Source organism: Colias eurytheme, chromosome 7 (assembly GCF_061535395.1).
Source record: "Colias eurytheme isolate Ceu_HAF_F1 chromosome 7, ilColEury1 Martin Lab GWU primary, whole genome shotgun sequence".
Lineage (NCBI taxonomy): Eukaryota > Metazoa > Arthropoda > Insecta > Lepidoptera > Pieridae > Colias > Colias eurytheme.
The window spans coordinates 43276-70021 of NC_142986.1; the positions used below are offsets into that span (position 1 = coordinate 43276).

The following is a 26746-nucleotide window of genomic DNA, read 5'->3' on the forward strand; positions in this document are numbered from 1 at the left end:
CCGTGATGCGAGCAGCGCGCCCGAGCCGCCCGCGCCGCGCCACCGCCGCCTCCGGCCGGCCCTCGACTCTGTCTCGCGTTCGAGCTCTTGCGAACTTCGACCGAGTCCCGGAGCAGCGCCGCAGCGGTAACGCGGAGAGTGTGGGAGTGCAGAGCGAGCGTCGACGGCGAGTCTCACGTAAACACTATCGATCGACGACTCCGGTGCACGTTGAATCATGAAAACATATTCGTTTCCGGCCGCGCCAGGACCCAGTGCGTGCCGCGAGCCACTCGATCGATTCGAGTCCTCAGCCCTCGAGTGCGGCTGTGAGCGAGCCGAGTTCCATACGTCGTCTCTGTGCGATCTGCGAACCGATTCATGTGCCTAATTAAGTTACGTAAGTGATAGCTGACAGTGGTTCCCTGTCGCGTTAAAAGTAAACAAAAATAAACTTATTATAGGATCTATTTTATTATATCACCCAATAACCAACCATCTCTTCGTCACCCTTTATTTAGGACATCTTGAGACTAAGAACTTAATTGTATCTTCGAGGTACCCTTACAAAAGGAATGTAGGTACATATTGGTTAGCTACATGACACATTTTATGCTAACTAGAGCTTAGTTCCCTTTTTTGTAATGATAAACACAAACATAATACATAATATTGCTTATAACTGATACTATACAGACGCTAGGATGCTAAGTATATAAGTATATATAGCGTAGCGTTTTATAAATTATACCTGAAACCTATGTGTTGTATATGATTTTGCCGCATTGAGGTCAATTAGCTCTTTATTTTCTCATCACATAAAATTTGTTAAGAATGGTGATATTAGTCAAGTCATTTGGCAAAATGCCATTTGGGTCCTAATTTGCCTGACTAAATAATATACCTACTTCATGTCCAATCGGTCATAATACCTACTTAATTATTCATAATAATTATAAGACTAATAAATAAGTGCTCACTTAATTAAATAGGTACGGTTCTTCTTTGTATCCCAAGAATATTATAGGCTTAACTGATTAACCTCATATAAACACAAAATAGTGCATTGATAAATAGCCATCCATGATCACCTCTTGTGAAGTTACGAGGCTGGAACAACGCGAGGCTGTTGTTGAGACGCGCTGTAGCGCCACTTCACTGGAGGGCCTTTATACTTCGAAACACATCTGAAGCTTCCCTAAGCCGAGTTCAATGCTCTTTTGATACTAAGGTCTACTTAGTTTACCTCTTTTGTTCGTTTACTATTATAATGTCTTGTAGTTTTTAAAGGATTAATAAAGAATTAAGAAATACTTAATACAAACAAGGAAATGAATGAGTAAATAAGTTCAGCCACATATTGTAAATACAAAATATTTTACTTTATTTTTGTAATTCAATTCGACAGCTCCTCTGGGGCAACTATTTGCGTGCGCTCGGGTTCGATTCCCATCGGAAAAGGTCTCAAATCTGTAGCCTGGTGGGCTGGTGCGGCCAATTGGAACGCGTTACGCGACTGACGAGACACGTGGTGCCGCAGGATGCCCGCCGCGCGAGTCGACTGACGGCTGGCTGCAGTGAGGCGGCATGCCGGGCGGCCGCCGGGGGCTCGTGGCCCCTCAGAACACCTTCCTCGAGAACATCATCCGCCGCTCCTCTTCTCAGCGTCAGTATCCACCTTCCTAATTTATTATCGCGTATTAGTATTAGTGCACTCGTCACTTGGTTTAGATACCTACCTACCTATATTATAATATTATTAAATTCAAATTCATGTATAGGTAGGTACTACTTTACTAAAAATAGCTAAGTATATACTACTTTACCAAAATTAAAAATATGTTACGGGCAACGTAATTAACTGGGCTTTATTAATAAGGACTGCCCATTATTAATTATTTCCGACGGCTGTCGTGGTCCATATAATAAGTAAGTGTTTGAGATAGCTTGAATTTATCACTTGGACCGGGCAGTATGAATAATTCCCTACTTGCAGCCGGTCAATGTGAGAAATTGGACCGCGACTGAGGCGACGGAGCCCCGCGGGGCTCCTAATTCTAGGTGCTTAAAAAAATAGTAACCGAACCTAACTCACCCCAACAAACTTATCCAAACTTATAGTCGTTATAAAAACACTTCAGTTCAATGCAATGTAAAGAAATACAATGAATTACTTTGGTCAAAATAGGATGGGCTTTATTTAATGAACGGGAAAAGTGTCATGCTATTTTAATCCCGCTATAAGCTTTATTTGTATCGATGTAAAAGCAACACAAACAATATTATATGTTCAACAGATAATAAGAAAAATATTATGTTAAAATATTTAACTCGATGAATAAGATTATCTCCACTTACCTCCGAAAATTATTTGATAATTATTTTACATACAATAGTCGCTATAGCAAAGATTTAAGCGGATTTGTAATGCTTTAAGGATATGCGAGATATCGAATTCGAGATTCCCTCCGGGAACATACTTTTCCTACTCATTCATAAAACATGTCTGAAAACTCGTGTCGAAACGTTACGCAATAGCATTTGTTGTTACATGGGGTGACATGGGTTACATTGGTCGAGTGGATGAATCATCCTCTAATACTGCATCGATGCAACAACGACCTTCGGCTCGGAACAGGTTGCCCTATATTACAAACTAGCTTCCGCCCGCGACTCCGTCCGCGCGGATGTCGGTCTTCGCGTGGATGGTTTATTTCTCTATAATTACAATATTGAATGATATAGATTACAATATTGTTTCAAGATAGCTTTATACGAGCGTTAGCCTTTGTGTAAAATTTGGAAAGGAGAACATAGTTGGGTACAATTTTGGCGGCAAGCACAATTCGTATATGAAATAATAAAAGCGGGACACGTGACGAAGCTCGGTTGTCTGTCAACAGCAGACAGCAGCTTCCTGCTCGCCAACGCGCAGATCGTGGACTACCCCATCGTGTACTGCAACGAGACCTTCTGCAAGATGAGCGGCTACAACCGCGCCGAGGTCATGCAGAAATCTTGCAGGTACGTCCGTTATTTCGTACCGAGTACGCTACCTACAGATATCCACTACTACCTACATCCATCAAAAAAATTTCATCACACTAAAATATTTATATACTAGCTGTGCGGTGTGCCCCGCGTTTTTACCCGCACTGCTCAGCTCCTGGTGGTCTTAGGGTGATGATATATAGGTGATAAAGCCTATGACCACCTATAACCTTCCTCGATAAATGGCTATCTAGCACCAAAAGAATTTTTGAAATCGGGCCAGTAGTTCCTGAGAAGATAGATTAGCGCGTTCTAACAAACAAACTCTTCAGCTTTATAATATTAGTATATAGATTTATACATAATATTATACTATTTACATTATATTATAGCCATATCATGAATTGCCGGTTGTGATCACACGAAAATGTCAAATATCGTTCAATAAGCCTTTACCGTTTTTGAGCGTAGGTAAGTCGTAACATACCTACTTATAGATACATTTTAATGTTAGTAAGTGCTAATTAGTGAACTATGTTGTAAAAAACTGTGTTTTAGAATAATAATTATTTTATAGCATACAGTTAAGTTCGTTTGATTTCTGTGTATTTAGGTACCTACCTACTACCTGTAGGTACTATGTATAGTACATTGTCAAAAATTTGCCTTCTTCAAAATTTTCAAAATAAAACGCGTAAAGAAATACGTATTTTAATCCTCAAGCAAATAATTCAGTCAAATAATATATTATAACGTCAATAATTGTAATACCTACATATATGTAATATGGCTGATGTAATAAACTTCTCTTCTCATATATCTCTCTCTCTATCTCTCTATAGGGTCTCAACAAGTGAAAGCGTGTGTTTTTTATCTTGAAGTTAACTAAAAGGAATCATTGATTTATCAAAAATTGGTCCGCAGATGCACGTGGATGTACGGCGAGCTGACGGAGAAGGAGGCGGTGGAGCGCGTGGACCGCGCACTGGACCACCACCTCACCGACCAGTGCGAGATTCTGCTCTACAAAAAGAACCGTAACCGACTGTGCCTTTTTTCATTTCGAAAATTTTAAATATTTGAAAACGTACAACTTTCGATTGGTTGAATGTTAACATTTGGTGAAATTGTTCGTTTTAATTACTTACGTGTCGTCATAAAACGTAACGTGTACGAGCGACCGGCGCACCGTAACGGGATATCCGGGTACTCTCGAGGGGATATCGTATTGTTTCACTCGAGCCGTTTTAGTCGTTCCGTTCGAGCTTTTAGGTAATTATTATATTAACCGCACTATAAGAAGAAAAAAATCCATAAACAAACATTTACACCAGAGAGTACACTAGGAATGGCGTCAATTCGAATCCGGTTCGCTTCAGGGACGCCGCTGTGGCTGCTGGTGCACGTGGCGCCCATCCGCAACGAGCGCGAGCTGGTGGTGCTGTTCCTGCTCACGTTTCGCGACATCACGGCGCTCAAGCAGCCCATCGACGCGGACGACCCCAAGGGAGGTGGGTGTGTCCCCCCCCCCCGGCCCCCCGCCCCGCCCCGCCCCCCGATCGCCCCACTGAGCGTGCCTTGTGTCGCAGGTCTGTCCAAGTTCGCGAAGCTGGCGCGGTCGGTGACGCGGTCGCGCTCCGTGCTGGTGTCGGCGCTGCCCGCGCTCAAGGAGCCGGCGCGCCAGAGCCACCTCGCGCATGTCAGTACCACCGCACCGCATGTAAACACGCACCTTCTGTCCGCTCCGCCCGCGCCCGCGCGCCTGGCGCCGGCCCTCCGCCGCCCGCCGCCCGCCGCCCGCCGCCCGCCGCCCGCCGCCCGCCGCCCGCCGCCCGCCGCCGCTCAGCTGCGCACAGCCGCGCACAGCTGCACACCGCACGGCGCCGCCTGCGCCAGGCGCGCGGGCGTCGGCCTATTCAGCGGGACCGAACATCGCTAGATGGATCTTATTTCATTGTCAATAATTCGTTGCACTTACACATATTTTGTAGTGATGTAATTCAGACAGAACGTTTAGTTATACCTTGTTGTACGTCGCAAACTATACCAGTCGGTTGCAAAAAAGTGACATATATACCGGGTCCAGCTATGTACGATCCTTGCTAGTTTAAGTTCATAGATTATTCTAAAATAATAAAAATATTAAGGAGAAGTTAGGTATCGTTAGCGGCTAGTGACACTACAGCACTCTAAACGCAATTCTTCCTGAGCTTCCAGATAGCGCACCCCGCTCTTCAGAAACTCTAATAGCACTCTGTACTTATACTTTTCATTTGTAACTCAATAATAATTGTCTGACGTGACGTGGCTCTAAAACATCGACCGCCAATAATCGTGAGTACCTATTCTCTTCATAATATACCTGAGCACAATTTTCTTCAACTTTAATCTAAACACACAATCAATTATCACTTTTACTGCTCTTTTCTATTTACTTATTCACACAGATTCATTATTTTACCAAATTTTTGTTACAATAATATCATAACGCTATTATTTTTAGGCACCGTAATGGACTCGTGCACCGGATATTTGTAAACAAATGTAATAAGTAATAAAACTAGCGAGAACAAAAAACGATATCGCTAAAGCTGTGCGCTAAAAAGGGCTGATACGAATAATAAAGTAGTTAATATGATAAATTTTCAGCGGAGGTATGCACGGCCAAATAAATTATAAGAATGTATCGAGCCTCAATTTGATCTGTTACGACAGACAAACGATGAACCTTTTGAACGCACAGTTTTATTGCGATATCGCTGGAAGCAAGGCCCCGTGCCGCAGGTGATGTCGCTGTCGGGCGACGTGCTGCCGCAGTACCGCCAGGAGGCGCCGAAGACGCCGCCGCACATCCTGCTGCACTACTGCGCCTTCAAGGCCATCTGGGACTGGATCATCCTGTGCCTCACCTTCTACACGGCCATCATGGTGCCGTACAACGTGGCCTTCAAGAACAAGACGAGCGAGGACGTGTCGCTGCTCGTCATCGACTCGATCGTGGACGTGGTGTTCTTCATCGACATCGTGCTCAACTTCCACACGACGTTCGTGGGGCCCGGCGGCGAGGTGGTCAGCGACCCCAAAGTGATCCGCAAGAACTACTTCAAGTCCTGGTTCCTGATCGACCTCCTCTCTTGTCTGCCTTACGACGTCTTCAACGCCTTCGACCACGACGAAGACGTGAGTGTTTCGTTTGCATTATTTACGAGCAGTGGACACACTTTTATTAAATTCTAGTGGCGGACTGTAAAGGTAGAACTGCCTTTATTCTCGATCAAAGCTTAAATTTTTTTTTTATCTTTTTATGATATAAAAAATATGAGTGCTTAAAAAACCTCTAATTATTTTCTGTTTGATACTGAACTGTTCGATTGTGTATGACCGTGAATTGACTTCTATTTCTTTTGAACAAGGTGTAAAATGCAAGTGCATTGTTGCTCTTAAGTCTTACGATTCAGTGATTCGGGTGTTTTTGGAAATACGACAATTAGCGAAGATCTGCAGGTGCATTATTAATTTTGGAGTACTGTAAATTGAATAGCGATAAAAAATTATCATGACATAGATCGAAGTCGGTGCCAAGCACTAAGCACTTAGTATTAAGGCCGTGCACCGACATCAAACCTATTTAGTAAATAGCACATCTAAATAATATGTAGTAATTAATAATATCAATTCTTTATTAATTATTTTTACTTTTCCTTTTTTGAAGTGGGTTTTTATTTTACGTAGGTAGTTATTTTTATGACTAGCAACACTTAAAATTGTATTCAGATTTCATACTTTACACTATCGATTCAGCTTTTCTTTGATACGCCGGGGCTGAGTCCGCCACCGTTCAGCTTGCATGAACCAATATCGGTTGGGGTCGCAGGGCATCGGCAGCCTGTTCAGCGCGCTGAAGGTGGTGCGCCTGCTGCGCCTGGGCCGCGTGGTGCGCAAGCTGGACCGCTACCTGGAGTACGGCGCCGCCATGCTCATCCTGCTGCTGTGCTTCTACATGCTGGTGGCGCACTGGCTGGCGTGCGTGTGGTACAGCATCGGCCGTTCCGACGCCGACTCGGGCCTGCAGTACTCGTGGCTGTGGAAGCTGGCCAACGTGACGCAGAGCCCGTACTCGTACGTGTGGTCTAACGAGTCGGACGGGCCCGAACTGGTGAACGGGCCCTCGCGCAAGACCATGTACGTTACCGCGCTCTACTTCACCATGACGTGCATGACCTCCGTGGGCTTCGGCAACGTCGCCGCCGAGACCGATAACGAGAAGATCTTCACCATCTGCATGATGATCGTGGCAGGTGCCGGAACTCTTCTGTTATTAGCCGGAGCACGCCGCGACCCCCGCGCAGCTCCCCGCGGAGCTGCCTCGGGGGCCGCGCTCCCCTCCCGCTCCCTCCCGCTCCCTCCCTCTATCTCCCCCTACCTCCCACTCCCTCAGGTAGTTATCATTAATTATTATGTTGCTCACGTTACTTTAGCTAGATTTTATTACGTTTTGTATTTTTTTTTTATTTACACGCACTATACTTTTCATTTTAATTTTATTTTGGAAGTTTACTTTGTCACTATTAGATAATTAATCGTTAAACTCCACCTAGACAATCGAGATTATGTAAATTTTTTATCGACTAATATAATAAAAAACAAAAAAATTAACATAGACTAGGTTGTCTACAATTTTAAGTTCTTACCGTTTTATTTTAAATAGAATAAATCGATTCGCACCGTTCATAGTAGTGGTTTTCATTTGCCGTCCCGTCAGCACTCCAGCCTCGCACCCCTCCCCCGTGCAGGCCCACGAAGCGTCGCACGCGCCGCGCCCTGCCGCTCCTGCCGCTCCTGCCGCTCCTGCCGCTCCTGCCGCTCTGCAGTGGGCACAGCACGACCGCCCGACGCATGAACGGAACTAAACCAGGAGCGACAGGGACTCGCGGCGCGACTCCATCTGAGCGTAACGTCATCGTCTCGATTCACGAGTGCTCGCCTTGCAATGACTAATTTTAGTTAAGCCGGGTATCCACTTAGGTTCGCCGTGGTTTGCGAACGCGCCCGCTCCGCAAACCAAACATAATGGATACGTCGTGATCGCGGAGCGCGACTGGAGCACGATCGGAGCACGGCGGAGCGCTCCGGAAGCGGTTTTTTGCGCGAACTCAAAGGGGAGCGCAGTTTGTTCGTGGACGCGAGCGTGTGTTTGTTAAGTTCGCGAACATGGAGTGGTCCGATGAAATGATGAATATATGCATTATTTCATTATTTCTTCTTCCCTTATTCATATTACCTTGCCAAAATTGAGGAGGTTGTTTGTATTCCATCACAATATAATGTATCAAAATATAAGCTGCACTTCCTACTAATTCTGGAGGCGGCATGTTTGCACCGACCGTTTGTCGTGTGTCTACTGGAGACCGGAGCGCGGAATTTAGCGCTCCGACAGGAGCACTGATGTTGCAGCCTAAGTGTGTACACTATACACGTTCACGTTCGCGGAGCACACATTGTTCGCAATCCACGGCGAATCTAAGTGGATACCCGGCTTTAGATTAGCGCAAACGATGCAAAAGTTAACGGGAACGTCGTTTTCCCCTTAACTTTTTCCTCGTCGGCCGAGCCTCGCCTCGAAGCGTGCGGAGTTAACGGAGTAGGTTTTCGCCACCGGCAGCCCTGCTGTACGCGACCATATTCGGGCACGTGACGACCATCATCCAGCAGATGACGTCGGCGACGGCCAAGTACCACGACATGCTGAACAACGTGCGCGAGTTCATGAAGCTGCACGAGGTGCCCAAGGCGCTGAGCGAGCGCGTCATGGACTACGTCGTCTCCACCTGGGCCATGACCAAGGGCCTCGACACGGATAAGGTTCGTTTTGCGTCTGCCAAAGGGCTTATTGACATTATTTTTTTCATTCCGTCCGCTAACTTGACGTTGCGACTGTTCAGTAGAATGGTGAAAATAAAAGTATTTTTTTGATAACATGCTAAAAAGTCATATGCCTAACTAAACTATTCGTTAAAATTATAATTAGACAATATAAGATATAGGTGACGATACAGTCACGTCATTGAGTAAGGCGACGATTTTGGTATCTTTGAATCTTGCCAAAGAAGCTTCACTTCTGACACGTGTGCTCGGCACACACGCTCTTTTTTTTAATTGTTATTGTACTGATCGATGCATTAAACGAATCGAGCTCATGATAGACAGTAGGTATTATAAATAAAACACTGGTGAATTTTGATCATATTTAAAATGGTCAAAATTCACTAGTGTTTCATTGCGACATGAAGCTAAGTTAAAAGTCTCGCGATTAGCAGATTAGGGCTGTCCACTAATCCACGCTTATTGCGTTTAATCGGTCACGCGCATATTTAAGCGTCGTCGTCTATCGCTCCAAAAGTATTCGAGCGAGGGGTGAACGCGAAAAATCGACGAGTTTCCTTTTCTAGGAACCGCATCGAAATTTCGACATGATTGTAACGATGTCACATGCGAAGGTCGAACGATATCGACCACCGCTCGGGTGTGCGCAGGTGCTGAACTACTGCCCCAAGGACATGAAGGCGGACATCTGCGTGCACCTGAACCGCAAGGTGTTCAACGAGCACCCCGCGTTCCGCCTGGCGTCGGACGGCTGCCTGCGCGCGCTGGCCATGCACTTCCACATGTCGCACTCGGCGCCCGGCGACCTGCTCTACCACACGGGCGAGTCCATCGACTCGCTGTGCTTCATCGTCACCGGCAGCCTCGAGGTCATCCAGGACGACGAGGTGGTCGCCATCCTCGGTGAGCTCCTTCGCCCCCGTGTCGCCGCTTATCTACATAATTTTGCGGCAAATAGAAATTTTCCCGACGTATAGAAATTTTCCTAACGTATAGAAATTTTCCAGACGTACAGAAATTTTTCAAACGTATAGAAATTTTCCTATCTTAAATTTTCCTTTCGTTTGGAAATTTTCCTGGCGTATAGAAATTTTCCTGGCTTATAGAATGCTGGCTTATAGAAATTTTCCCGACGTATAGAAATTTTCCTGGCGTATAGAAATTTTCCTGGCTTATAAACATTTTCCTGACTTAAACAATTTCTCCTTATCTTTATAATTTCGCGGCAAAGAGAAATTTTCCTGACGTATAGAAATTTTCCTGGCTTATAGAAATTTTCCCGACTTATGGATTTTTCCTGACTTATAGAAATTTTTGCGGCAAAGAGAATTTTTCTTGACGTAATGAAATTTTCCTGGCATATATATTTTTTCCTGACTTATACAAATTTTCCTGACGTATATAAATTTTCCTGGCGTATAGAACTTTTCCCGACTTATGGATTTTTCATGACTTATAGAAATTTTTGCGGCAAAGAGAAGTTTTCCGCACGTATAGAAATTTTCCTGGCTTATAGAATTTTTCCTAACGTAAAGAAATTTTCCTGTCGTATATAATGTTTCCTGACTTATACAAATTTTCCTGACGTATAGAAATTTTCCTGGCTTATAAACATTTTCTTGACTTATACAATTTTTCCTTATCTACATAATTTTGCGGCAAAGAGAAATTTTCTCGACATATAGAAATTTTCCTGACGCATAGAAATTTTCCAGACGTACAAAAATTTTTCTGACGTATAGAAATTTTCCTGTCGTTTGGAAATTTTCCTGGCGTATAGAAATTTTCCTGGCTTATGGAATGCTGGCTTATAGAAATTTTCCCGACGTATAGAAATTTTCCTGGCGTATACAAATTTTCCTGGCTTATAAACATTTTCCTGACTTATACAATTTTTCATTATCTTTATAATTTCGCGGCAAAGAGAAATTTTCCTCACGTATAGAAATTTTCCTGGCTTATAGAATTTTTCCCTTCTCATGGAAATTTTCCCTGCTTATAAACATTTTCCTGACTTATAAAAATTTTCCTATCTATATAATTTTGCGGCAAAGAGAAATTTTCCTCACGTATAGAAATTTTCCTTTTTTATAGAAATTTTCCTGGCATATAAAAATTTTCCTGATGTATAGAAATTTTCCTGGCGTATAAACATTTTCTTGACTTATACAAATTTTCCTTATCTATATAAATTTTCCTCCTCCTCTCCTCAGTCTACACGGACTGAGGAGAGCGAGGCGACGAGTCACTCGGTGTTAAATCCGAGTGAAACACGCTCGCCTGGTATTATATTATTATTGCAGTGTGCAGCTGCCATTGAACATACACACAGCTGTCGCTCACGTACCGCCGACGGTTGCAGGCAAGGGCGACGTGTTCGGCGACTCGTTCTGGAAGGACAGCGCCGTGGGGCAGTCGGCCGCCAACGTGCGCGCGCTCACGTACTGCGACCTGCACACCATCAAGCGCGACCGCCTGCTGGAGGTGCTCGACTTCTACCAGGCCTTCGCCAACAGCTTCGCGCGCAACCTCACGCTCACCTACAACCTGCGCCATCGACTCATTTTCCGAAAGGTTACTCGCGAACTTCTTTGTGATCCCGTATCTGTTCTTTCGTTTTTCCGTATCGTTTATTTACCGTACGGATCGAATTATAATAACATTTTTTTTTTATTTCGTCCGCTAACTAGACATTCCAACATTTAGAAAATAGTGAAAATACAATCGCAATTTTTGTGATGTTTTGGTTAGAAAAAAAATTTTGATTGTACTGACCGATGCATTAAGTTAAAATTAAGTTAAAGATCTTACGATTATGAATACGTTTACCATTTCTATCTATAATAAATTCATTCCACTGGTTTAACGAGCCTTTCCTCCATGGAATGGCAACCCCATCGTGTGAACTGCCCTTAATTATACAACTATGTAGTTAAGTCTACAGCCGATTTACCTGTGTATTGAAAGTATTCTATATCGATTTACCTCTATATTGAAAGTATGCCTACGCTTGGCTCAAGTAGCATCGACCCAAGCGTAGGCAGCAGCCAAGTTTCTCGATTTGAAAACAAACAAAAAATTGGAAGTTTACGAGGATAATTAACCCTTTAGACCAGGGTAGAAGCCTTTAAAAATAATAAAAAAAGACGTGTGGCACTCGGGGACTGCCACGGTTAAGCTATTGCATGCTATGCCTTCAAGCCACACCTCCGTGCCCGTCCCCGTCGGAGTGGGAAGCGTGAGGTTTTTTCGTTACCGAATTTCTGGATTCGGTCGCCGCGCTCAAGGCCCGCGAAAGAAGCTATGCAATAGCTTAAAAGTGAAAAAAAAATCGCAGTAGGATGAAACCAATTAGAAATGGAGGAAAATATGATAAAAATGTAATGAAAAAAAAATTACGGTCAATCCGAGTTCGGAAAGTGGGAGGGGGGGAGCTTTTAAGAGAAAAAATGGTCTCTCTCGATTTCCGACAAAACTACAAGTCCTACGGAAAAAAAGTTCAATGGCAAAGTTGTAGGTAAGTAATAAAAAGATCTACAACTTTTGTATTAACAACTTTTTCACATAACTTCAAAATTTAGGTGAAAAATTCAAACAACCAAGTGTTTGTTCACTGTAATTTATTTGATTGAAAACATTTATTTATTCGCCTTATTTCAACTTAAAACCAAAAAACAACCTAATTTTCAATCGAAAATTCTCCCGTCAAAATATGATCTTTTTGCAAAAACTTGGGGAGCCTTTTGTTCATTGAAATCTCTATTTTTTTATAGTGTAAAAAATAAATATTACCATAGTAAATGTTTTCAGGAAATGCATACAAACAGTGTGATAATGAGCTTTTACTAAATCAGGCACACTTCTCAAACTACCTGAAATATTTTTATCGTCATCATTTTGCTTTTGAATATGCTGTAAAATATTATACTTAGAACAGATAATTTTTTTTCTTTTGAAATATTACCGAAAAGCCGATATAAGAGAAAATATAGAGTTCGAGAAGTGTGCCTGATTTAGTAAAAGCACATTATCACACTGTTTGTATGTATTTCCCGAGAACATTTACTATGGTAATGTTTATTTTTTTACACTATAAGAAAGTATCTCTACTTTCTTATAGTGTAAAAAAGATTTCGAACTCGGATTGACCGTAATTTATTTTTCCTTACATTTTTATCATATTTTCCTCCTTTTCTAATGGGTTTCATCCTACTGCGATTTATTTTTTATTTCAAAAATTACCGGCACCGGTCTACTTCGTTATACTCACGATATTTTTCATATCTAAATTCATTACATTTAGTTTATTCGATAAATATTGTCATAATTAATAATTATCGTAACTTTTCAAAGTACCTATCGTTATAAATTTTCCTCTCGTAAGCCGGCCGTTCGGGTATATACGTACAATATAATATAACCGGGGATATCCGACCCGTAATCTTAATCGTTCAGGCGACTTTTCGGTAGGGCTGAACATTCGAAACCCTCAGGTGGCGGACGTGCGTCGAGAGCGCGAACTCATGGAGCGGCGGAAGCGCGAGCCGCAGCTCGAGCAGGCGCAGGACCACCTCGTGCGCAAGATATTCTCCCGCTTCCGGCGCGAGCGCAGCGTGGCGGCCGCGCCCGCGCCCTCGCGCGCCGCCCCGCTGGCGCCCCCCGCGCCCGCCGCGCCCCCCGCGCCCGACGGCGAGCAGCCCGCCGGCGTGGCCGCGCCCGAGGCGGCGCCCGACGGGCGCGCGGCGGCGGCGCGCGGCAAGTGGGGCCGGCTGCTGGCGGGCGGCTCGCTGGACGCGGGCGAGGCGCCGCGCGCCGCCTTCGGCCGCTCGCTGAGCGCGCGGGACCGCGCCGCGCCCCCCGCGCCCGCGCCCGCCGCGCCCGACCCCGCGCCCGCCGCCAACACGCTCTCGCTGAAAGTAATCAGACTGGCTTTTTTTGATATTATTTACATATTTCATTTAGGAATAATATGGGGCGTGTTTTTTAAAAATTATTTATTATTGAATAAAGTATTATGTGAACGCTCGCATTACGAGCTTCGATAATATTCCTTATAGTCGTTTGAATCGAGACACGCGACGATGGTTCATAGAAACCTATATGTTTATAAAATCAGATTTTGCGATTGAAAATTAGTTTTTTTTTTGTATTAACTTGAAATAAGGCTAAAAAACAAATATGTTAAATTAAATATATTACAGGGTAGTCACTATTCGGGACATCGACTAATAAGCCGCACATCGTGATTATTTATATTTTATATTTGTCCGGTTCGTACACCTGGGAATGCTGCTGCTGATAATAAAACTAAGCTGCTAAGATTATATTAAAATGAAAATGCTATGATATACAAAAAATGCTGATGATGCGCTCTGTACGGTTGCACCGTACAATATTATGTAACCAATTTACGTCTGGCGCGGTGGAGTCGAAGACAATAAATTATTTCTTTCTTTCTTTCTTCTTTCTTACATACCATACAATGTTTCGTTTTCAGGCAGCATTCACACGGAACCGCGCGAGTAGCGTGTTAGGAGCGGCGACGCGGCGGGAGGCCATCGACGAAGAGACCCCCGCCGCGGGCGCCAACGTCACCACCGCGGCGGCCGTCAGCGCCGGCGGGCCGACCGCCGCGCCCGCCGGCCCGCCCGCCGCGCAGCCCGCCGGCCCGCCCGCAGCGCCCGCCGCGCCCCCCGCACCCGCCCCGCCCCCCGCGCCGCCCGCCGTCTCGCCGCACGACGCCGCGCTGGCGGAGCTGCGGCGAGACGTGCGCAACGAAGTACAACGACTACAACATAAGGTCATTTTTTTATGTTTGTAATTTAAGCGATCGTAATTTCTTCTTATACAAATAAAATAAAATATCGTTATTGCATTAATATTAATAAATTCAAAAATCTTAATTATTTTTTAGTTTTTGAAGTCGGTTTTTTTAACCAATTTATTGATGCCCGTCGTGTCGGTCTAACGTGATTATTATTTTGACCATAGCTAGCGAGGGTAGAAGAGCTCCTCACTATGTTAGCGACGCGGCTCGGAGCGGACCCCAACAATGACTCGAGTCTCGACGCGTCCGCCGAGCGGACGGAACGGACGGAGCGGACAGACAGAGCAGACCGGGCGGACAGGCCGGACCGGACGGACCGAGCGGACAGGCCGGACCGCGCCGACAGGCCGGAGCGCGCCGACAGGCCGGACCGGGAACGGGACAGGAGCGAGCGCGGCGACCGCACGGACAGGATAGACTCGGCTGGGGCCAGGAAACGACGCTCAAAGGTTTTATTTACAATATGTGTGTTTATTTATATTTACCAAGTATTTGATAGTTTCTGAGTAAAATTGAACTCGTTTTGTTTTTTCCTTGTAAGACTAGAGCCGACTCACTCATATTGGGATTCTATATAATAATGATAATAATTGTGTGGAAGGATTCCTTCCAGGGGCACATTCCGAAGGTATATTTCGTTATTATTCACTAGATTTCCGCCCGCGGCTTCGCCTGCGTTTTCAAAGGAAATCCCGCATAGTTCCCGTGGGATTTCCGGGATAAAACCTACCCTATGTGTTAATTCAAGTTACCTTCTATATGTGTGCTAAATTTCATTGTAGTCGGTTCAGTAGTATTTGCGTGAAAGAGTAACAAACACACACACACATGACACACACATCCTCACAAACTTTCGCATTTATAATATTAGTAGGATTAAAACTGCTTTTTTTTTCTTTCTCTCTGATTATTTTTTTTATCAAATTAAATAGTTAATTAAATAAATAATAATATTACCTTCACAATCGCCTAATAAATAAACACTTTACTTCTTCGGTTGCTCCTTTAGATAGCAATACTAAGTTTGATACTATTAACTTTCTTTCATCTTTGCCGACCCCTAGTTTTCCTCCGTTCAATTTCACATCGTTCACTGACAGTGATATTAAAAAGAACATATTGTCCATTGCTTCGAATGCTCTGGGCTGTGATGGCATTGGCCGTACTATGATCCTACCTATCCTTGACATAGTCACTCCTATCATATCACATATCCTCAATTTCTCTATTTCAACCGCTAGCTTCCCCGATAGTTGGAAGGACGCTCATGTAGTTCCTCTCCCGAAAAAGATTAACCCTTCCAGCTTTTCCGATTATCGTCCCATTTCAATCCTGCCCTTCCTTTCAAAAATCCTCGAGAAACTAGTACAGCAACAGCTGTGCCTTTTTCTAACGAAAAATTCCTTATTAGATCCTTTACAATCCGGTTTCAGAGCCGGTCATAGTACGGTCACTGCGCTTGTCAAGGTTACAGATGATATTCGTCTGGCAATGGATAATAAACAGCTAACAATTCTTACTCTTATAGACTTTTCCAATGCTTTCAACACCGTTGATTTCGATATATTGTTGGCATTGCTGAGTTCTCTTAATATATCTCCTGCAGTGATCGACTGGTTTCGTAGCTATCTACATGGTCGCCGGCAGTGTATTCGTGTTGATAATAATTTTTCAACTTGGTGCGATATCACTGCTGGTGTACCTCAAGGCGGCGTGTTGTCACCACTCCTTTTTAGCGTATTTATTAATTCAATAACTTGTAAATTATCTTCTCTCTACCATCTATATGCAGACGATTTACAAATTTACACCCATGCAAGTCTTGAGCATCTTGAACAAGCTGTTGAGTGTATCAATAATGATCTGCGTGCTATTGTGACATGGGCTCATCAGTATGGACTCAAAATTAACCCAACGAAAACGCAAGTAATAGTAATAGGCAGTCCTCACTTCATATCTAGGGTTTCTTTTGAAGACCTGCCTGCAATTACTATCGATGGTGTTGATGTTGACTACAGTCCGACGGTTAAAAATCTCGGCATATGGTTTGACCAAACTCTATCGTGGACAGAACACGTACAACAGGTAAGATCTTTGGGGTTGGTTCGATGTTAAGACGACTGCGCAATTTTCTACCAAAACCCACGAAAATTTTGCTCGCGCAGTCTTTGCTTCTTTCTATCCTTGACTACGCTGATGCAAGCTATTTAGACCTTACTGAGGAGCACCTTAACAAATTGGAACGTCTTCAAAATTTTGCAATTAGATTTATCTTTGGTTTACGTAAATTCGACCATATCTCCGATTTCCGCTCACAGCTCAGATGGCTTCCTATCCGTCTTCGCCGGAATATGCATATCCTTTCCTTATTATACTCCATCCTTTTTGATCCTAGAACTCCTTCCTACTTGAAAAAAAGATTTGTGTTTATGGGGTCTTCTCATGAACTCAATCTCCGTTCCTCCGACAATCTTACGCTTTGTATGCCTGTTCACACTTCCAAATTCTACGATTGCTCTTTTACCGTACAAGCCGTAAGATTGTGGAACTCTCTCCCGACACCGATCAGGCAAGCCCAATCTTTATATAGTTTTAAAACTCTTGTTAAGAACTACTATCTATCTCTCTAATGCTGTTTGTCTATGTTCTTTGCTGATTTAGTTATCTATTCTATTCTAATATTTGTATTCCTATACTGCTCATTTCTCATTTGTTATTGTATAATATTATTTGATTCTTAAGTATATGTAATCTATGTATAATTACAGTTTCTTGTATAATGTACGTATTTATGCACTATCTACCTTTTTACTGATTTATTTTTCCTATACCCCAAGGTTGCCTGGAAGAAATCGCTTTTAAGCGATAAGGCCGCCAAATTGTACATTTATTTTAAGTTAAATATCGTTTTTTGTAAATTTTGTTTTTGTGTGCATTGTACAATAAAGTGTTTTCTATTCTATTCTATTCTATTCTAATAACGGCTCAGAGCAATTACTCCAGTCAGTCAAGACAATCAATTCACAATAATTCCAAAAGTATTCAAACTACGGTCAAGTGAATGGTACATTGGGAAGACAATAAATCTCATTTTGCAACCTTGTCCGCAGTCCAGAACAATGTTAAAATTGCAATTAATTTTTTTTTGCTGTATGATCGTGGAAAACATTTCATATTATGTATTTTTTTTTTTTTATTTTTTTTTTTTATTTTGAATTTCCAACAAAGAATACATAGTTTGAAAACTCTTAATTCTAAGATTGCTTACGACAACAATCATTTATGTATCTTTACTTACAGGAAATTACAACGATCATATTACAAATATTATTTGAACGGATGACAATATTATTTTAAGACATTGTAGTGTAATAAGAAAAAGAAAAGATTGTATCTCTTATTGTAATAAATTTCTCATAAGTACATGAACTTTTATAAATGTATATATAGTGAAAAATGACTAAATGACTAGTGTACGTCTTGCTGAAAATACATTTAAAAGAATTTGAAAGGTCGTATTTACTAATATCACAGACTAATAATAATATACTACGTATCTAATATGTATTCTAAACTAATATTAGGTTAGAACCTAGGTAGGTACTGATATAAGTTTATAATGTTTTAATTAATTTATTAAAATTGCAACCAATCTGAGTGTACGGAACTTATGGATTTTTGCTGACTTATAGAAATTTTTGCGGCAAAGAGAAATTTTCCTCACGTATGGAAATTTTCCTGGCTTATAGAATTTTTCCTGACGTAAATAAATTTTCCTTGTTTATAGAAATTTTCCAGCTTAAAGAAATTTTCCCGACGTATGAAAATTTTCCTGACTTATAGAAATTTTTCCTGACTTATCGTAATTTTCCCGAGTTACGGATTTTTACTGTCGTATAGAAATTTTCCTTATCTATATATGTAATTATGAGGCAAAGGGAAATTTTCTTGACGTATACAAATTTTCCTTGTTTATAGAAATTTTTCCAACTTATGGAATTTTCCTAGCGTATACAAATTTTCCTCACGTATAGAAATTTTCCTGTCTTATAGAAATTTTCCGGACTTATGGAAATTTTCCTGGCGTATAGAAATTTTCCGGGCTTATAAAGATTTTCCTGACTTATAGAAATTTTCCTGTTTTTTTTAAATTTTCCCGCTTCTAGAAATTTTCCCGACGTATGGAAATTTTCCTGACTTATCGAAATTTTCCCGACTTATGGAGTAAATTTTCCTGGCGTATACACATTTTCCTGACTTCTACAAATTTTCCTGGCTTATAGAAATTTTCCTCATATATAGAAATTTTCCTTGTTCATAGAAATTTTCCTGACTTATGGATTTTTCCTGGTGTATAGAAATTTTCCTTTCTTATGGAAATTTTCCTGACTTATAGTAATTTTTCCTGACTGAAATACGCGGGCAGACTGAAAAGCAGCGCTGTTCGGGTGAAAAGCAGCCCACAGCATGGCTGAGTCTGTTCCGATTGCCTAATATGTATGTGTTTACTTTTTAAGTTAATATAGTCTTAGTTTTTGTTGGCAATAAAGCTTTTGTTCTTTCTTTCTTTCTTTCTTACTTATCGTAATTTTTCTGTCAATCGAAATTTCTAATCTTCCTAAAATAGGAAATTTTTACGACTGATTAAAGTAAACCACCCACCTATTCCCACCCACATCCCGTACGCTATGCTCTCTATCCACAGGCCGCGCGTGTGCAGATGGCTCAGTATCTGCATAGCTAGCGAACGTATAAACTCGCCTGGTCGTTGGGCGTGGTACCTACATATTTCGCAATAAAAGGTAGCCTATGTCCTTTCTCGGGTATCAAAATATCTCCATACCAAATTTCATGCAAATTGGTTCAATAGTTTAGGTTTGATTGAGTAACAGACAGACAGACAGAGTTACTTTCGCATTTATAATATTATTGTATGGTTTATTAGCTGAACCGATAGACGTTATCCTGTCCTAGTTATGAATATGAACGGTCAAACGAGTATCGCCTCAACAACACGTGGTGGTTATACTGAGACTCATCAACCCAGGCACAGATGTCGCCATATGTAAGAATGAAAGAATCGTTTGGATCTAACTGCAGATATCGTGACTGCTAAATAAAAGAAATATAAAATTGCTTCTATAAACTGAGATGTAACCTATCCTATCTTTTAAGTTAGATCAAAATGAAAACGAGGTGCTACCTAATCAAATTTAAAATCGGTTCAGTAGTTTAGGAGTCCATTGCGGACAAAAAGAGCGACACCTACATAAGGAATATAGTATTTCGTTGCCGACGTAACATTTTCGTTCCAGGTCCGGAGTAAAGGCGCCGCGCCTCAAGTGCCGACGCCCACCACGCCCAGCGAGTCGCCGGGCAGCCCGGGGGGTGCGGGGGGCGGGGCCGGCGCGGGGGGCGGGGCCGCGCGCCGCCGCGAGTTCGTGTAGCGCGCGGCGGCGGGCGAGCCGCAGTAGCGCGCCGCCCGCCGCGCCGCGCGCACGTGAGCGGAGCTGCCGCTGTCGGACGTTTTGGATCAGTGTGTGGCGTCGGAGGGGAACCCTGCCTAGCGATACGTCCCAAAACGCCGTCGGACAGAATGCCGGATCGCTTCATTCGGCCGTTACGCGCTTTCCTGTACATACTCGCTTACGTTTAACTCGGATCGTTCCCATTCCCTCTGTATATTATAGATAATGATATAATATTAGTTGTAGAGCTTAGACGGATACGACTTATGTCTAGATAATGATAATACTCGAAAATTGCCGCTAAGCGGTGATCGCTTGCATTAGTTTATTATTGTTTTAGACGACGAATGACGTTGTCGATGCGGTGTGATATTATTAAAAAGGCATCGAGAGCTTAAAGCCGACTCGTACGCATACGAGAGCAAATGAAATTCACAAAAAATACCTATCGAGTAGTTAGAATGTACATTAGATCACTCTGTGTAAATTGAAACTCATCGCTCTATAGCCGGTCTCGGGTCGCCGTCGTTTCGCTCGCCCTCGATTCCGACTAATAATAAGGGTAATTTACAAATTATATCTCACAATACAGGGAAAAACAAATAGCTGTCGTTATATTCAGTCAATATACACTTTTTCTAATAAAAACAAAACCTACTTATTTTCTTATTTCCTATTCAAAGAATACATCGGAACGGCGGGCGAGCGAACGCGAACACGAACTTCGCCAAGGTGCCACGGTTCCGTCTGCTTCATAGTTCGTGCATTACCTACATAGCTTCATTCTACACACAGCTGACACTTATTCAAATGTATAAATAGTATCTAAGCTGTTCGATTGATTGAATTATATATCGTAAGTTATAATTACTTAGTAGTTTTGAAAAGCAATATTTATAATATAATAACTCACCTCCTTGTAAATTATACACGATCGACCAAGTAGGTACTTTGTTATTGCTCCAGAATTATGATAATTTACAATTACATCTCTTTGTACATAATACTATATCTACTGTACTGATACTAGCAAATTTAATATTTTTTACTTCAGCACTGGAAGATAGGACTGGATCTCATATTACTGTTTGCTATAATATGATTCTTATTACTGCTTACCTATATTGTACAAAAACAAAGTGATATTAACGAAATATTTTATAGTAAAATATCGAATGAATCGTTACAAATTTAAAAGTTTATTTGGCTATATTATTATTTACGACGTTTGTAACTTTTAAGTATGTTTACGATACATATCTAAGTGAAATGGCGCAATATGAACTTATGTAACGACATAACAAATTATATCTACCTACATACCTACTAACTAGGTGCGCTTTATGCGTGTGAGGGGCGGCGCCTCTTATTTATTATTTGTTCATGTTTTTAAAGTTTAACAAACACCAGACGACGCGTCGCAAAGCCCTACGTAATTTCATAATTAATTGATTCTCTCATTTCGTACTCTGTCGTGTAATAAATCTCATAAATATAAATATGTGCAAATGAATATAATTAGTATATTAACAACAGTAATAATGCTTTGCGTCGCGTCGCATTTTGTGTTTAAATTTGTGAAATGGGAAGCTTAGTCACTGCATTTCGGCAAACAACCTCACCCCGATCTCCAACCACCCGCGGGCAGCAGTCACTCAGTGCAGCAGTCACTCAGTGCATCAGTCACTCAGTGCATCAGTCACTCAGTGCATCAGTCACTCAGTGCAGCAGTCACTCAGTGCATCAGTCACTTAGTGCAGCAGTCACTCAGTGCAGCAGTCATTCAGTGCAGCAGTCACTCAGTGCAGCAGTCACTCAGTGCAGCAGTCACTCAGTGCAGCAGTCACTCAGTGCCGCAAACGTGCACGCTCTCTGACCATCGCCATATGCCCACATAATACTTTAACACACATAATATGTTACCTGTTAATACCTCTGTTACGCCTCTAGTTTCCCAAATTCCTTGACATTTTGCAGACAGTTAAAACCTGTAGTATGTAAATGTAAACCAACAGAAGTGAGCTTTACTATTCAAAAAGTGAGTGATTTGTGAGTTGTCAGGAGGAGTCAGTTTGCGACTCGAAGTGAAAAGCCGCCTCACACTCACACCTGTGTATTGTCTACTATCTACGATTCAGTGCAACTGCAACGCTAAGCCGCGACTCCTTATATTTTTATTGAAATATACTTTCAAGAATAAGTATTGTTTTTTATTTCTTTATTTCCTTTTATTGTATTCATATGGCACTAAATAATGATTGTTTTGTCAAGTATGTATAAACACGGTGTCTAAAAACACCTCAATATAAAAATTGGTAACTATATTTGGAATAGGAATGTAAATTTAATAAATAATGTTGCGTAAATATTGCGACCCTTTTGGCTTTAATATTTTATGATTGTTGTGATTGTGGTATACAAATATTATTCCCCGAATTACTAAAGCTAAGTGAGTTCTTTATGTAAACGTTTATCAAGAAGGCTAATAACTATAGACCTATCTCCAACCAACATCCAACCATTACCTACTTTGAGTAAGGTCTTTGTGAAGTTCATTTTTCACCAATTTTGTCTAGTCATTTATTTATTATTATTTTGTATCAAATAATCTACAGCACGCCAAACAATTAGGTTTCACAAATGTACCACAGATGCTGGGGTAGCTCGTGTCACACACATCTTAATATATATACATAATTCTCGTGTCACAATGTTTGTCCTTGGTTTAGGAACCACTTAACTGATTATAATAAAACTAGATTTCCGCCCGCGGCGTCGCCCGCGTTTTCAAAGGAAAACCCGTTTCATTTCCGGGATAAAACCTACCCTATGTGTTAATCCAAGTTACCTTCTATAATATGTGTTAAATTTAATGTAGGGGAGAGTGGGGTAATTGCGAACACTTAAGGGAGAATTGAAATAGAACAAAACCATACCAAGTTACGAATACTATTTATTGCCAAAAGTTTACTTAAACTAATCAATCTTCTGTTCTCATACTTAACGTAGATATATTTTCAAAATAAAATCAACTAGTATCAAAAAAACAAAACCCTTGTATCCGGGATTACCCCACAGCACGTGGGGTAAGTACGGACACAGTGTGGGGTAATCTCGGATGCGTTGGGGTAATAACGAACGTGGTCTAACTCCTACAAAAATCACAGAGAAAACCCTTTGAAGTGCTTTCACCACTTGTGCAGTTTTCGTGGGCCCACAACCTACATTTGTGACATTCAATCCAGTCTTCACCTGGAGGATCTTCATACTTTTCGGCACAAATCAGACAATAAGTCTTTTCCTGCCATTTGAGATGTTTTGTCAAAATTATGTTTCAATTGATTCACTTCTGCAAATTTAAAAGCTATTTTTCGCACCATTTCTATTGTTAAGCCATAAAATACTTTGCTGCATTTAATTATATGTTGTTCTAATTCAGTTTCTTGTGCATCAGTAAATATAGCTTTTCTTCCAGTTTTAGGTTCATTTATTATTTCTTTCTTGAGATAGTCATGTATAGTACTTTTTGGAACAGAATAAATAATAGATGTCTTTCCTAACGACAGTATTTTGTTCCTTACATCGTGAACGGCTTTCTCTAAATCTTCTAATTTGTATTTGGTCTCAGTCTTCCTTTGGTAACGTCGTGGCATCTAAAAATAGATATATGTAGTAAGTAAGTATACATATTTATAACACAACAGTTAAGAGTCTGTTAAAACAATATTTTAGGTTAGGTACAAGGAACCAAAAACTACCGCAGTTAACCGGTGGAAACAAATATTTTAAATAAAAGATAAAAATCAATCTATGTAGGGGTAATTGCGGACGTTCGAGATTGCCCCATCTAAGTCGTCCGTCATTAGCCGATTCACAGAAATATCCAGAACTATTTTTTTATTTGAGGTTAGAATCGAGTGATGCAAGTGCTGAGTACTTTAAAACCTTATCTAATTACATGTCGATATACATAAAAGATACCAGATTCCTATGTCATTAATGCCATAATATACAACTTTACAAAATTACACTAAAATTAGATGAAATTGTAGAAAAAAACTCAATTTTACATACCTTGCAAAGTGTGCGCAGCCTCACTCACCTACTCACAGTCCGGCACTACGTTCGAACTCGACTCGCGATTGAAGCATTGAGAATATCTGCTATCCTTTTCTAACACACCTAAACTGATGTGTCCGGCATTACCCGCCGTCCGTGATTACCCCACCCTCCCCTAATTGGTTCAGTAGTAGGTATTTGCGTGAAAGAGTAGGTAACAAACACACACATCCTCACAAACTTTCGCATTTATAATATTAGTAGGATTAAAACTGCTTTTTACATCTCTCAGATTAAATTTTTTAATTTATCTATCAAATTAAATACTTAATTAAATAAATAATAATATTACCTTCACAATGCCTAATAACGGTTAAGAGCAATCTTCCGTATCCTCTCCCATCTCACCGAACCGTTGTATTCAGTTCTCTTCTGAATTATTATTTCTAAGAAACACGAAATACAAGGTTATTTATTATGCATACCATGTTTAAATATAAATTTATAGTTGAATCGTTTCTATCGCCTTAAATACGTATTTTATCATAATTTATCTATAATATTAGGTACCTACCACGGGCGAAGCCGGGGCGGACCGCTACTAATATTAAAAAGCGTCCAGGGCAAACTCAAACAATGCATTGGGAATATTGTGTGAAAGCTGTGTAGATTTTCCACTTTACTACGGAAATTGTATAACTATGGAGTCAAAGATTTAGCTCAGAGCTATCTTCAGAAATCAGAATAAGGTACAGCTGAATAGTTTGTTTGTTTGAACGCGCTAATCTCAGGAACTAATGGATTTGAAAAATTATTTCGGTGTTAGATAGCCCATTTATAGAGGAAGGCTATAAAAAGAATCTATTTAAATTGAAGTATGATTTCCGAGCATTTTAGTCTGGACAACAATTTGAAAACAGCATGGTTCGAGTTTTCCAAAATCAAAACCTGTTGAAATGTCGCCAATATTTTTTTCTTCTACAAAATATATTTGCACCGTTTTTTAACTGAGGCCATTGACTGAAGCTCCTTTTAATCCAAAAATGTTTTTATTTAATAAATGAATAGGTATTTTATATTTCAAAGCTAAACTGCGCCATACTTGGATTTTCGTGTTCTTTAGCTTTTCCAATCTCATATAGATACCTATCTAAATGTAATTAAAACTAACAAAAATAATTTATACTTACCTATCTTAACCTACTGATTCCTAAATTGAAAACGTCGATGTAACTAAACCTACGAAATAATCAAAAAACCTACTTTATTACATGTATAGATAATTTTCCCTTAGATAATAGATTCCGGACATATCTAAATTGTATATTATCATTATTGTTATTTTTGTAATCTGATTATTGTTAAATTTAAATGTACTTAGGTACATATTATGTGATAATATGATGTAATTGTAGGTATATATAATAATAAATAATAATAAATAAATATTATAGGACATTATTAGACCTAGTCCCTACACAAATCGACCTAGTCCCACAGTAAGCTCAATTAAGGCTTGTGTTGTGGGTACTAGGCGACGATAAATATAATATTATAAATACATACAGGGTTACAGGTTAAGTCGACCTATTCCTGTTAAGAGCGTGTAGTAGGGGTCAAAACAAACTGATTTGATCTTATAATACCATATCCAAAAGTTAGCCGTTGAAGAGTTATTGCAATTTTAATTTTTTTCTTGAAAATGCCACTTTATCTTCGCATTTAGCGTTTAATTTTTTATTTTACTTATTTGGTCTGGGTTTTTTTGAGTTTTTATGTAAAGGTTGAGTTAAACAATAATTCTTAGCAATAAAAATCCATATCGCTGCAAACAATTCAAAGAAATGGCGTTTAAACTAAAAATAATAACATTAAAGTAATTAAGTTAACTCGTTTTAAACTAAGATATTGAAAAAAATCTCTATGAAAATGTGTCTGCAGATGTTTTTAAAAACATGTGCATGTTCTTAGCTATGTAAAAAGGTATGATAACCTCAGGTAGCATTCGTAGATTCCAAGAAATCGGGGATAAACATGGGACAGTGTTAGTAAAGTACAACATCAGAATAAATTTTGTCATAATTTATTTTTCTTAAAAACTTTACAGTTCCTGCTCAACATGTCTTCCTCTATTGCGAACACATATTCGAAACCTTTTCCGCAGAGAACTCTTGACTACCCCAGTTGTTAATTGGTTCCTCATCTTATTGGCTGCATCGATAATTTTTTGTCGTAAAATATCAACAGATGGAATCGGGTTCGGCTCATTGTACACCAGACTCTTCATATGCCCCCATACGTAAAAGTCCATGGGGGTTAGGTCTGGACTTCTAGCCGGGCATGGTATGGGCCCACCTCTATCTCTCCATCTGTTTGGATAGTTGATGTCTAACCATTCTCTAACACTTCTTCTGTAATGTGCAGGGCAGCCATCATGTTGGAACCACATGTCTCTTAACAAAGTCAGGGGTATGTCTTCAAGTAGGTCGCTTAAATGTTGGCGCAGAAAGGTCTCATAATTTTCACCATTTAGGTTGTC

At 40.8% G+C, this 26746-nt stretch overlaps 1 protein-coding gene and 1 long non-coding RNA gene across 4 annotated transcripts; one reads left to right on the forward strand and one right to left on the reverse strand.

The window, feature by feature from the left end:
* Nucleotides 1-22348, forward strand: LOC149906834 (potassium voltage-gated channel protein eag-like). Of its 3 annotated transcripts, none has more exons than XM_090103877.1 (15): nt 1-379; nt 1520-1645; nt 2883-3003; nt 3895-4007; nt 4350-4481; nt 4560-4690; nt 5755-6150; nt 6845-7268; nt 8633-8832; nt 9504-9756; nt 11216-11427; nt 13347-13769; nt 14351-14653; nt 14845-15129; nt 19996-22348. In XM_090103877.1, the coding sequence occupies exons 2-15, from the start codon at nt 1567-1569 to the stop codon at nt 20125-20127; spliced, it is 3204 nt and encodes a 1067-aa protein (XP_089960003.1). In that variant the 5' UTR covers nt 1-379; nt 1520-1566; the 3' UTR covers nt 20128-22348. The 3 variants fall into 3 exon arrangements, with proteins under 3 accessions (XP_089960003.1, XP_089960006.1, XP_089960005.1); XM_090103880.1 differs by having other exon boundaries at nt 4560-4669; XM_090103879.1 differs by having other exon boundaries at nt 2886-3003.
* Nucleotides 22349-23081: 733 nt separating this feature from the next.
* On the reverse strand, nt 23082-24358 carry LOC149906835 (uncharacterized). The gene is made up of 2 exons (XR_016456941.1): nt 24223-24358; nt 23082-23801 (listed from the first exon to the last, which is right to left on the reverse strand). It is a non-coding gene; the product is annotated as an uncharacterized LOC149906835 (long non-coding RNA).
* Nucleotides 24359-26746: the final 2388 nt, after the last annotated feature.

Excerpts from the sequence above, each read along its gene's own strand:
- LOC149906834 (XM_090103877.1), top strand. The coding sequence starts at position 1,567 with ATGCCGGGCGGCCGCCGGGGGCTCGTGGCCCCTCAGAACACCTTCCTC. Across the intron at positions 1,646-2,882 it reads CCGCCGCTCCTCTTCTCAGC|CAGACAGCAGCTTCCTGCTC; the intron begins GTCAGTATCCAC and ends GTCTGTCAACAG. Across the intron at positions 11,428-13,346 it reads ATCGACTCATTTTCCGAAAG|GTGGCGGACGTGCGTCGAGA; the intron begins GTTACTCGCGAA and ends CGAAACCCTCAG.